The sequence below is a fragment of the Peromyscus leucopus genome, chromosome 7 (genome assembly GCF_004664715.2).
Source record: "Peromyscus leucopus breed LL Stock chromosome 7, UCI_PerLeu_2.1, whole genome shotgun sequence".
Classification (NCBI taxonomy): domain Eukaryota; kingdom Metazoa; phylum Chordata; class Mammalia; order Rodentia; family Cricetidae; genus Peromyscus; species Peromyscus leucopus.
In genome coordinates, this window is record NC_051069.1 from 56,741,097 (window position 1) to 56,755,170 (window position 14,074).

Sequence of the window (14,074 nt, forward strand, 5' to 3'; positions counted from 1 at the left end):
AGTTACCATCAGCCCATCCGAGGGCAGGCCCTCACTCTGGCATGCCTATCTTACACTACTAGAAGTGACACTCAGGGAAAACGAGGCATTTCCTCTAGAAGAGTGTGAGTACGAGAGATGATGCTTACTTTAGCACAGATAGTGCTTCCTTCACCCTCCTAACTTATTACTCCTCAACATCTATGAGTACTTGTTTTGTGAGCAAGCATAACAAAACAGGAGCACAAAGAATAGCTTTTCTGCTCATCCCCAGTGCAGAATCCGAATTAGGAGTACTGCACTGGGCAGCGACCGTGTCTACACACAACGCTTGCTTGCAATGGACATGAAAGACCATCCAAAATTAACCTGAGTTTATCCAAGGAAGAAGATTATAAAGTAGCAAATGAGAGGCATACTTTAATAAAAATCACTTGTTTAGTTAGGCAACCCCAGTATCTGAATGCAGTAATTCAAAATAATTAAACTTCCCTTCACAGAATTCAGCAACAATTTAAAAAGAATAACATTAAATTTGCATATTTCCCAACAGCCAGACAGGAGTACTCCCAACAGCTCTGGATCTGGGTTTAGAGCACACAGGCTGGGAGCTACAGGCAAGTGAGTGAGCAGCTGTGCAAGTCAGGAAGAAACAATTTGAAAATACCATTACAGACCCATGTCTTTAATGTTTTCTCCTGGAAGCAGGGTTGGTTCCTCCATTTCTGCTAATTTGTTTGACTCCCTCAGGACCTAGATGGGGGTGTGTAAGAAAGAAACATTTTTTATTGAAAGGCTATTTTTTTCCCATTCAAATTTCATTCAGACTGTTTGCTTTTATTTGAAATTATAATCTTATTACGCTACTTTAAAGCAAATTATATAAACTGCCACATAAAATATGAAGCTGCCATTTTTCTAAAAGTATTTCCTTAATGCTTAAGAATTGTAAAATCTTACATTCATATGAAAAACTGCATATTTTCACAATAAATCCTAAAATGCCATAAAAATAAAGTAAGCTTTTTATCCTCATTTCATAGGTAAGGAAAACTAGGTCCAAGTGGCCGTTAACTTATTCAGAGTCACAAAGGTAAATAAACAGCAGTTCGGGCTCCGTAATAATGGTAGGAAAGTCCAAAGCCCACTTCCCTTCCAATGAGCCATGTCAAGAGTGCAGAGTGCATTTACAATGGGCAAAGTTAGATCCTTGTGTACATTTACTATTTAGAAAATTTTTTAAGTCATACTGATAGCTAGCCTGTGCTGGCTGGTTTTGTGTCAGCTTGACACAAGCTGGAGTCATTGGAAAGGAAGGAGCCTCAGTTAAGGAAATGCCCCCCATTAAATCCAGCTGTAAGGCATTTTCTCAATTAGTGATCAACAGGAGAGGGCCCAGCCCATTGTGGATGGTGCCATCCCTGGGCTGGTGGGCCTAGGTTTTATTAATAAACTGTCTGAGCAAGCCAGGAGAAGCAAGCCAGTAAGCAGCACTCCTCCGTGGCCTCTGCATCAATTCCTGCCTCCAAGTTCCTGCCACGTTTGAGCTCCTGTCCTGATTTCCTTCAGCAATGAATACCAATGTGGAAGTGTAAGCCAAATAAACCCTTTCTTCCCCAACTTATTGGATAAAAGGTATTAAATTAAATCCTGACTCAGGAAACATGCTCCACTTTCCCAAGAAGCAGATACAGAATCACGGTCATGCTGTCAGATGCTGCCTAAATATTTGTCTGTACATGCATACCATTATTGCCCTCTTGGCCAGAGATGCTACTCTTTGAAGTGGTCAGTAATGAATGCAGACATGACTGGTCAAAGTGCTGAGAGTAAGTTACTATTGAGTCCTTAGCCCTAAACAGACATCTATATCCCCTGTGGAGGCCCACAGAGGCTTCCTAATGAGGCCTTACTTAGGGTCAGAGAATCTGAGCTAGTTTTACCCTGCAGAGATGCATAAGCAAATGATTTGGCCACGGGTGTGGTTACCAGGTGTTTGAAAGGGTCTACACTTGGCTGTGTGGTGTGCTTTGATCTTGCAAGGGGGAGGTCTTTTGCCTCTCCCCTTGGCATATTACAAAAAGCCATTTTAAATAAAAGACTGGAAGGCTGGGTATTGACCAAGGGCCCTCCTGAAGCTATCCTGGGTCTCTGTATTTCTTATCATCTCTTTCTATCTTTCTAATATTTATTTCCTCATTCCTCTCTCCTCCACCCAAGAACCCTTGGTGGGAGCAGGTCGGAGCTGGACTCCAGCATACTCCTACAATCCCCACTCTGCCAGTCATGCATTACTGCCACCCCCCCACCCCCCAACCCCCACCCCCCACACACACAGTGCTCACTCAGGGAACATTGCAGAAGAGGGGCTAGAAACAATGTAAGAGCCAAAGAAAGGAAAGGAATACTCTGGAAAGCTCTCTTTTGGACATGGGATGGCCATTACACTGGTAAACTCACTGCAGCTCTGGGTACCTGAAGAAGAACAAGGCACCAGAGAGAGGGAGGGGAGGGGAGAGAATGGGAGGGCACAGGCAGTGAGGACGGCTCACTGAGGTGGCAGGCAGGGGTAATTGCAGTGGGAACCGAGAGTAGATATGACCAAGATCCATTGTTCACATGTCAAAGAATAAATCAAAGATGAAAAGAAAAGAGGAAACAGGATCCTCTGGAAAAATAGATTACGGTGCTACAACCAGAACATGGTATGGATGAGCATCTCATGATGCAGAAAGTAAAGAACTCTCCAACATCACCAAGTTTGTGAGACCTTAGCAAAATATCTTCCCACTGGGAGCTTCCACAGTGAGAGAGAGCATCGGTCACTCTAAGGTGTACATTAATATTCACAGGCCCATAATGAAGTAAATGACTAGGTAACTAACTCCAAAAAGAAGGGCAGAGAAATGTATCTCCCACTAATAATACCAATAATGTATGTAGATGTTCCGCCTGGGTCAGGTAACAGAGCACAGCTTTCAAGGGTGGGCTGTATGTAGTAACTTCTTTCCAAAGACTTAAGTCTAAGGAGACAGAGTATTTATTCTACACTGAATAACCTCCACACCTCAATCAGCAAGGCGAACATGATGGTGCTGAGCCTGCTGGCAGTTCACGGACAACACCATCTCTCAACACTGTCTCTCCAAAACCAGAACCGGTTTAACAATAAGTAAAAATGGAATGTATTCTACAGAATTCCCGTCACTTTCCCAAACAGTCACTGGGAACAAGTCTTAGCACTGTCACAGTGTGGGGATGCCTGAGAGGCACAACTGTTAAACGTTCTGGGTAAGAACTGGATTCTGGAGCAAAGAGGACCCTCATTAAACTATGGCAATCTGAATCAAAGGCTGACTGTAGTAACGGGAGTAAGTACCAGTTCACTACACATGACACACACACCACACTAATGACATACGACATCAACAACACAAGAACCTACACGTGACCTATGAGGGAACTCTGCACTAACAGTTGGCAGTTTTTCTTAAACCCGAAACTGATCTAAAATTAAGTTGACCTAATAAGAATAACAAATAATACTTTATATACAAATGAATACTCTCATCCTCATTATGCCCAAGTCTGAGACAGTCACTTATTACTTACGGCACACATGGTATCCTAAGAAAATGAGAGAAGCCTTTATGCCAAAGGCTCTCAACCTTCCTAATGCTGTGACCCTGTAATACAGTTCCTCATGCTGTGGTGACCCCAACCATAAAATTAGTGTGTTGCTACTCCATGATTGTAATTTTGCTACTGTTAAGAATCATAATGTAAATAGTTTTGAGAGGGACATTGACCCAGAAGTTGAGAACCACTGCTTTATGCAGAGATGGTGACAACAGAGGTAAACTTTATTTTTAACTAAAAAATTGTATTTTCAACCAATTCTGTTTTAACTAGTAAGACCTGACCACAGGTAGACAAAAAAGTTCAAAAATCAAACTTATGCCCTACTTTTATTAATCCAACAACAGACAAAAATAGATATAAAGCACATATAAGAAGAACAGCAATAGACTCACAAACCACTTTGAACCAACATCCCAGGAAGCCAGCTGCTGTCACTAGCACAACACACAAAGACTGTGAAGACAACCCTTGGAGCTGGAGAAATGACTCTCATCTAGAGTTTCATGAGTTTCACAAAAAAAAAAAAAAAGACAAATATCTCAAAACCTTTATAGATATCCTAAATGGTCTTCATGCATTTATTTAAATGAAAAAGATAATATTTTCAATAAATATTAAACAGCAAAAAACTTCATTACTTAAGATATTTATATTCTCTACCATGTGAATAACAAGACAAGCCATGAAGACTACTGTAGAGGAAAAAATAGTAAAAGCACTGTATCTAGAGTAAACTTTGGAATGGTTGTTCTCTAGAAGTATTTAGACCTTTAAGAAACCATTGTGGATAGCAGTGTTTTCTGTTATCTACGGAGTCGTTTTGCTGAAGGAGCTAAAGCAGTCACTGCGTGACTGTAGTCACAGACACTCCTGGCACACTGGAGCGTCTTGCACTATTGAGTAGTGCACACAGTGCACAATAAGAAGCAAAGTTGCAGGGGTGGGATGCTTTCCTTCACGAACACATAGATTAGGTCAGGGGCTTTGATATAAGAAACTTGTTTTACCCAAATAACAACTTCTTTGTAACTATCAATAAACCCCCCTTTGCATGGCTGTTCAGGGTTCAGCTCATAGAAACTGTTCCTCCCTGCTGCCAGAGAGCCTGAACTACATTCTGGGGTGACCCTCTTTCTTTGATCATCCTGGACAACACAGAACACTGCACAGAATATGCTTGCAGACAGTGGTCTTTATCGTTGAACCCAGACTTCCCATCTTCCAGAACTTTGAAAATTAATGTCTACTGTTTAAAAAGAAACTCTGAGCTGGGCGGTGGTGGCGCACGCCTTTAATCCCATAAAGCCAGGCGAATCTCTGTGAGTTCAAGGCCAGCCTGGTCTACAGAGCGAGATCCAGGACAGGCACCAAAGCTACAAAGAGAAACCTTGTCTCGAAAAAAAAAACAAAAAACAAAAACAAAAAAAACGCTGAAGAAAGGGTTAAATTAATACCATACACAAAATGTATTTTCTTTATCATTCATAAGCAAGTGGTTGAAGAAAAGCAGATGAATTCACAAACATACTATCATTGATGTGGTTAATTTTGTAGAAATAAGACAAAAATACAGGAATATTTTAAAAAGGTACTGAGATGTGTAAGAATGATACATCACCTAGTGCTTATGTAACTTAACTATAGAATTGGACTCAACAGGACAGAAGAGTGGTGTGGTGGCTAGTCTTGAGTGTCACCTTGACTACATCTGCAATCAATTAAAACCCAAGCAGCTAGGCACGCTGTGAGGGGTTTCCTTGATTAAATCATTGGAAGTGAGAAGATCCACCCTCTATCTGAGCCACACCTTCTGGACATTAAAAAGGACATGAAGAAAGAAGCTTTTGCTTTATGCCTGCTTGCCCTCACTCTTGCTGGTAAGTTCGTCTCTTCTGCTGCTAAGGCATTCCTTCACTGGTGTTAGAGTCTACTTCTTCTGGATACTAACACAGACTGAAGACCAGGAACTCTCTGCAAATTCCCTGGGACTCCAGCACCAGATCGGGACTGCTGAGACATCCAGTCTTGTGGACTGAACAAACTACTAGGTTCTTGGCCTTCTTCTCATCAGGAGACAACCTTCAGTGGACTACTCAGATCATAGCCTGTAAGACACACTAATAAATCTCCTTTATATATAGATTTTTCATTCTATCAGTTCTGTTCCTTTAGAGAACCCTGACTAATGCAACTGGCAATACAACTGATTAGCTATGATATTAGCTATGAGTCTCTGGGCATATTACTTAATCTGAGATACTATGTGGAAATGACAGAACTTCACAAGTATTACAAGAGATAATTTAACTTCAACACTTAGAGCAATGGTGAGGTTATGGTAAGTTATCAATGCATGTTAGCTATTACTCCCTGTTAATATGGAAGTTATCAGGAAAAGAATACCACAAAAAATTAGACAAAATATTGAAAAGTACTAACTTAAGGAAGAAACGTACATTTTTAAAAAATAGTAAGTAAACATTCAAACTTGCTGGCCTGGTCTGGAACAATTTATAACAACTGAGGTCTTTGAGAATTCTCTGCTATTACCTACTTAATTACTAAAGGTTCTGCTGAGAGTGCTGGCCAGACACTGAACAGTATGATCCCCTCAGTATGTTCATGCAGCATACATACCCTCAAGTCAGGAGAAAAGTTGTCTGCAGAAGTTGAAATGGAATCTGAAGACACAGCAGATGCTGATTTCGTGTGCACCGAGTTCTCTGACTGAGAAGTGGAGGCACTACAAAGATAAAGACACAGTGTTTTGGAAAACGGGGCTTTGTGGACCAATTTTAGATGTTTGCTTTATACACCAGCGTTTACTGCTACCTGCACATCAGCAGGTCCTGGGTGCCTCTTCAATGGCTCCTAAAGACAGGAAAATTACAGACTCTGTTCTGTAACAGTTACGTATTCTTGACACTCAAGTCTGAATAGACGTTCGCAGTACTCATGATTTGTATGAATTCCTTCCATTTATCCACTCATCCATCCATTCAGTTATTTATTCATCTAAAGAAAATCCATGGGGGTGGGGCTGGTAAGATGGCTCAACAAGTAGAGGTGCTTGCCTCAAAGCCTGATGATGTGAGTTCAATCCCAACTCCCCACAAATTGGTCTTTAATGTCCACAGACATGCCATTGTACATGAGCTCCCAAATAAACACACAAAATAAATCAATGTAAAAAAATTTTAAAAGAACATTCCAATATGTTAAACTACTTAATCAGGCACAGTGATTCAAAGGTAAATTTGGCACAGTCCCCTTGCGGAGAAAAGGCGCCAGCCAGGCTGGCAGGGCCAAGGCCGCCTTGGCAGTGCGCATAACCATGCAAAATAGCATCCTCCCTTAAGCCAACCTGGAGTCTGCTGCTGCACTCGGTGACTTACGAACTTCAGACGGATGGGGCCAATGAGAAAAAGCTGATGAAATGGCCAACAGTCAACAGGGTGCCAGGGCGGGTATTTAGGCTCACCCCATATCTGCAATACAAGAGCCTGCCTTTTGCTTCTCACCTGACTCCTGGTGTCTGCATTGCTGACTCCATGCCTTCTCAGTCCCTCCCCTACCTGTTCACCTGTTTAGGCAGTTTGGCTGTAACATCTGGTGCCCAACGTGGGGCTGGTGCCCTCATGGGCACGGGCACGGATCCTGCGTTGGTCTATTTTATGAATGCTGCAATCCTTTTTTGGGTTCTGATTTTTGCCCTTTGCTGTTGTTCCTATGGATGTCCCCTTTCTGGTGGAACCCAGGAACAGCTCTGGACTGCTGCTCCCTGCCCAAAGACACTGTATGGGCATACAGCCGTGGCCTGAAAACCCATGGAAGTCCCCCACTAAGCACAAAACATTTGGGCCTGACACATTTTCTGCTATTGTTTTCTACTGTCTTAGAAGATGAACAGTCTCATCTCCCCACTGCCTCTTGAGGGGGCTCCTGCATCTTTGGATGACGAATAAACAAGCCAGTTGTGTCCAGCAGCCCCACCCAAACCACCTCAAGTTTCTCCATCTGCCCCCCTGCCCTTCTGGCTTCCACCCTCTGGCTTGCTCTATTTGGCCCCTCCCTCTACTCCCCAACACACACTCCTCATACATCTGCTTCCACCCCTTCCCAGCTATGTAGGCACTGGCCAGAGGTTTATCCTGTTAATCTGGGACCAAATGCAGCTAATTAGCCATGAGTGCCTACCCTGTGACTGATCTTACGCTCATCTGCAAGGCAGTCAATGAGTCTGGTCCAGACTCCCCCTATTTTGAACAAGTCCTTAGACAGTGGGCTATGCAATTACAAACCCACAAGATTGGTACCACCTTCTTTAAGGCTTAGAACCCATTGTTTTTCTCATTTGGCGATCTGCATATGATGACTAGGCGGAGGCCCAGGCCACCTCAACTTACAGTATGGGCTTAACATCATCCTAGACATGTTCACTGGGAGAAGTCAATAGATTGATCCTTTCCCACAATCTACCATTGGCCAATATGCCTACTTCCTACAGGTCTCCAATTTGGCCTTTAAGGACCTTAAGGCATGCACCCCTGGTGACCCCTCCACTTACTTTCATAATCTTGTCCAACAACCCAGGGAGTCTTTCACAGATTTCCTCACTCAAGCAAGTAACTGAGGCCCTACCCGAGAGATTTAATTAAGCAACTGACATAGGAGAGGCTTAATGCCCCAAAGCATAATGCAGTAGTTGCAATAGTACTCAATGAGGAAATTCATAAATGAGTCTTGGCCCTGGGGACCTCGACCCCACAGCTGGCCCCATCATTGCCCTGACAGCCTCTCTTGATGCCCTCTTATCTGACTGACCACAGTCCTTGGATCACCAGGCTCCTGCCAGTCCAGCAGACCGTACTTGTTGGGGCTGTGATAAATTTGACCACTTGCAGCAGGACTACCCTAATTCATGTCCTAAGTCACACTGTCCCAAGTGTAACAAGACTTGTAATTAGGGCTTCCATTAGGCCAAGGACTGCCACTCATAGCCTTCAGACAATATGGCTCCTTTAAGTGCAACCCTCAGCCCTGCCAGTAAAAGGTAATGGTCCTACCCCTAAGGTATTCTGTATTCTGCCTGTTTTCCTGCAATCACCCATGATAACTGTGTACCTTGATGGCTCACTCGTTAAAGGGCTGTTGGACATGGATGCAGGTGTCACCATCCTTACAGAGACTGAGGTTCTTTGGTTTCCTCACTGAAAGTGCCAACCTGGCCCTGCCATCAGCAGCATGGGAGGCCAACAAAATACCCAAGGTACAGGGCACCCTGTCCACTGGAAGGACCTGGGTGGCAATCAGGGCTCCTTTTCCCCAATCACATAGCCAATGTCCCTTGTAACCTATGGGGAGAAGACATTCTGGAATATCTTGTGAAGTCGTACAGGCCTGGTTTATGGATATCAATAAGGCTGTCTTTTAACCAATCCCTTGAGGGCTGTTAGTCAATGATGGGTAAGGACCTGTTCAGCTGGCCAACCTACGACAGGCACAATCCAACATGCTGGATGCTCTCTGAGGCTGGGACAAGGCAGAAGCATAAACCTCTACAGTCAGAGGTTTTTCAGTGTCCCACCTCACCCTTGGTGGATACAAATCTCTCCCATTCACAACCCCCAAGCAAACACACAGAGGCTTATCTTAATTATAACTGCTTTGCCATTAGCTCAGGCTTATTACTGACTAGCTCTTACACTTAAATTAACCCATAATTCTTATCTATGTTTAGCCACGTGGCTTGGTACCTTTTCTCAGTTCTGCTTTGTCATCTTGCTTCCTCTGTGTCTGGCTGGTGACTCCTGACTCTGTCTTTCCTCTTCCCAGAATTCTCCTCATCTGATCGCCTGCTTATACTTCCTGCCTGGCTACTGGCCAATCAGCGTTTTATTTAAAAAGCAACACATATTCACAGCATATAGAACAACATCCCACAGTAAACCTCAACTCCCACTAAACTGCCAAAGAAATAAATAAAAAAGTGGATATGTGGGGAGAAAATGAGCCAGCCGGCTGGCAGGGCCAATGAGAAAAAGCTAGCGCAGCCAAGGAAATGGCTGACAGCCAATGGGGTGCAGGGAGGGGGTTTTTAGGCTTGCAATAAGTGAGTTTGCCTTTTGCTTCTCATCTGACTCCTGGTGTCTGAGTCATTGACTCCGTGCCTTCTCTCCCCCTCCCCTGAGAGGTGTTTAGGCAGTTGGCATGTGCTTGTGGTCCACAAGCTTGTGAAATAACATACAAGTGAATAAATGGGTCATGTGATAACAGCTCCCCTCCCCATAAACACACACATCAGAAAATTCAGGGTGAACTTAGGCAATGGCACATGATGGGAGCTTTTTTACTGAACCAGATCTTGTGCATGCCAGGCTGTGCTGTATTCCAGCCCTTTCTAAAAATAGTTTAGTTAAGTACAAGCCCTCAATGGCTTTACCAGGCTCATAAAAGCCAAACAAAAAGTATTGCAAAGAATACTTTCTAACCATAGTACATAGAGACATGATGTTTAACTGGTACTCTAAACAGTTTATGTTAACACAAAAGAACTAAGAGTTAAATAAAGATTATGTTTGTGAATTTTCCTTTTTAGTGTCTCACTAGTGGGTTGGTTAATATTCTACATCAGTGAGTAGATTTTGGACAAGATTATTGCTTGATTTGGGGCGAGGGGGAACAGCAACATAGTTTTTACTGAAAAGTTATGTTGCTATTGACATAAACCTGATGGTTCAGTAAACACTAAAGTGGTGATTACAGATGGTTTTGTGTTTCAGGACCCAATTTGTGAGCATGCTCTAAGACCACAAAGTGTTATTGATACACTTATAAAAGCCAGCATTCAATTCAGAGTCTGCCCTGGTTTTAAGGCTGGTTAGTGCAGTGATCTTAAAATGGTGTTATACTAATTTTCTTTTTTAAAAATGTATTCACATGCTGTTTGAGGAGTCTTTACTTCTGCAGAGAAGTGTAAGAGGGCCTTAGAATTTTTGAGTGTGAGGGGGACCTATAACATAAAATGCATCATATAATACTATGTGACATGAATGACACAGTATTATAATTTTTTTAAATGGGACATTTAAAAATAAAGAGTTATGCAATAAATTTTCATGAGTAAAAAATTACTATGAAGGTATGGCACCATCAAAGCACATAAAACATCCAAGAAACTAGGCATGGTTCAGCAGGGCTGGGTGTGCAGATAGGCCTGCCTTTGCACCTTGGAGGGTCCTATCACATTTGACTCCATACTCTCACGGAGACTGTCATGAACTACTATGGAAGTAATCACACTCAACAGTTACCTTACTTTCTTAAATTCTTATACAACTTTTGATACTTGATCACATTACACTTTTTATTATTTACTGATGTCAAATATATAATCCAGGCCCCACACACACACACACTTTAAGTCTCTCAAGGGTAAAAATTATGTTCTTATTTTTATTACTAGAAAAATCTAAATCAGTATAAAATATTCATATGGAAAAATATTCAAAACAGACAACAATGAAAAGACACTGCATTAAAGCTTAAAATGCAGATTTAAAATATATATACAGACATGTTAGTACATACATGCGTGCGCACATACACATACACACACACACACACACACACACACACACACACACTTTTAAATTAGTCTCACAATTTAGCCCAGACTGGCATCCAATTAGTAATCCTCCTGCCATCAGCCTTCCAAGTACTGGGATTACAGGTGTGAACCACCATGCACAGCTTAAAAAAACAAACAAACAACAAATAAAAAACATGTATTTTTTAAAGTCTCATTCTCAAATATATTAAAAGTTTTCTTATATAAAAAGTCTAAGCCAGGCGGTGGTGGCTCACGCCTTTAATCCCAGCACTCGGGAGGCAGAGGCAGGTGGATCTCTGTGAGTTCGAGGCCAGCCTGGGCTACCAAGTGAGTTTCAGGAAAGGCACAAAGCTACACAGAGAAACCCTGTCTCGAAAAACCAAAATATAAATAAATAAATAAATAAATAAATAAATAAATAAATAAATAGTTAAAAAGTCTAAATTTATTTCATTATATTTTCTTGAAATGCTTCCTATCTTAGAACTGTGACAATATTTATTCTTTTAGCTTTAAAATAAACAATTCTATCTTAAGCCTGTCTATAACAACTATATAACAAATAAATAAACAAAATATTAAATCACTGCATAAACAAACAAAATACCTGTTATTTTGTATTATCTAGTTCTATACCATAAGAAAAGAAAAACTGGTTGCTTAAAAATGTCCCTCTTGTTTGCAGCCAGCTTCTCACTAATTTAACACTGTTTTCCTTGGCAGGTGAAATAAAGCTTAAGACCACTGTGTAACTGATAATTCATTTTTACTGCTCCATGGACGAGTCCCTTTTCTCTCCCATCACATCCTGTGATGAGAGCCTGAGAAGACAGACTCCATTTAGCTCCCTTGTGGCTAGGAAGACCACAAGAGACAACTCTGGTCACTGTGAGTAGAGACTAGATGGGAAGTCTGCTAATGGCAATGAGATCTTTTCTTACTAACAGGGAGTATGGAATATGTGCAAGACAGTTCTTCCCTTTCTCTTGCCCGAAGTGAAAATATCAGTCTTGGAAGTACAGCAGTCATTCTGTAAATAGGGGAACTACAAAAAGTCTACCAGGACAGAGGGTGGGTCCTTAGGGCCTCACAAAACAGCTGGACAGCTGCAGCCATCCCATAGCCCAGGAATTCATGTCACATAGAATAAATAAACCTCAATTTCTAAAATTACTGCAATAGGGTTTTCTGTTCTATTCAATTAAATATTAAATATTAAAATTTGAGAAAGTTCAAATACATATAGGACTATCTCACAACCTTCTGCAAGAATAGGGATAATAACTCTTAAAAGCAATTAAAATACAATTAAAAATTATATTTGTAATATTGACAGAACAATGTAGCACGTAGCACCAAGGAACCAAATAACTGTTAGAAGCAAAGAGAAAAATAAATAAGAGAAATCAACAAACAGTTTGCAGTCTCAGATTTTAAAATCTGGGCTTTCAGGCAAGAACAAGCTGGCCAACCTTTAAGTTCTCTTCTCAGACAAGATGAAACTGGGGGGCACAAGGGTGTGGATGTGTCACAACACTCTTCCTGTGATTACACCAGGAACACACTGGCAGGGCTGCCAAAAGCTGCTATCCATATCCAGTGCTGCCGGGGTGTGTGTGTGTGTGTGTGTGTGTGTGTGTGTGTGTGTGTGTGTGTGTGTGTGTGTGTGTGGTGTCTTCTCAGACTGAGGGGCCACAGCACAGAAGCACAGCTCTGCTTCAGGACCTTTTTTTCCTTCTCACATATTAGTGTATGCATGCTCTGGTCACCATGGCTACTAATACAACACATTTAATTTCCACTTTTTTCCTTCCATTTCTCCATAATTCATCTTCATGTCAAGATCTGTTTTACCAATTGTTCCATAAACCCAAACCTCATGCCACCCCACACAGACTATTTCTTTAGCTCAGTCCATTTATTAACAGGCTACCTTTCCTATCAGACTCGGGGGAAAACATCTAGGTTTTCCAAGAAGTTCCCAGCCTTCCAGCTGGAACTGAACTCTCCGTTTTTTTTCCACAGTCTTTAACTTCACTTAACCACTTTCCTCATAACTGGAGAGCCTAAGCTACAGGACCACCTCCCCTGTAAATTATAAACTGCCAGAAAATAAGAACCTTGTAACTGGCAAGGCACTAGATCTCAGGGCAAATTGTGCAGTCTGCTAACATCATTTATCAACAATACCACACTGGTCCTCAAGTTTCCTAGGCACACACTCTTCATGAGTCAACCCCACATCCCTGTCACTCTTGCTATGCTGGACTTCTATTTCTGGTCATCTCTTAGTTACATGTGTTTGTTACCATATTACACCATTTCGTCCACACACTTTCTCTGTCTAGGACGTTCTCCTCAATATTTATGCTGAAATCTTTTTTTTTTTTTTTTGGTTTTTTTCGAGACAGGGTTTCTCTGTGTAGCTTTGCGACTTTCCTGGAGCTCACTTGGTAGCCCAGGCTGGCCTCGAACTCACAGAGATCCGCCTGGCTCTGCCTCCCGAGTGCTGGGATTAAAGGCGTGCGCCACCAACGCCCGGCCTTATGCTGAAATCTTTACCTCACAGAATATACACCCCTGGCATATATAGCAGAATTCTCAAAGCCTCGACTCAACCTTAGCTGACACCTCTCAGGAATCTACTTCCCCCAGCTCCTTGAATCAGAGCAGCTTTTTTTTCTTCACATCTAATAAAGGCCAAAGAAACCCATGATTCTTCTAGTTCAGTTCCCATGTTTCTATAGTAGTGTACTTTCCCATCTTCACATAGAAAACTTATGAGATAAATGACATTTTATACAACATGTAATCCCTCCTTGTTAATTAATCATGCCTCAC

General features: G+C 41.9%; 1 protein-coding gene across 4 annotated transcripts in view; it reads right to left on the reverse strand.

Annotated features, from left to right (window-relative positions):
* Positions 1-14,074, reverse strand: part of Mtmr2 (myotubularin related protein 2) — a 59,890-nt gene that overhangs the window by 25,455 nt on the left and 20,361 nt on the right. For all 4 annotated transcript variants that reach the window (XM_037207761.1, XM_028873112.2, XM_028873113.2 and 1 more), the window contains 2 exons: positions 6,259-6,364; positions 657-732 (listed from right to left, as the gene is read on the reverse strand). In XM_037207761.1, coding sequence (XP_037063656.1) covers positions 657-732; positions 6,259-6,364 — 182 coding nt within the window. The remainder of the gene's footprint in view (positions 1-656; positions 733-6,258; positions 6,365-14,074) is intronic.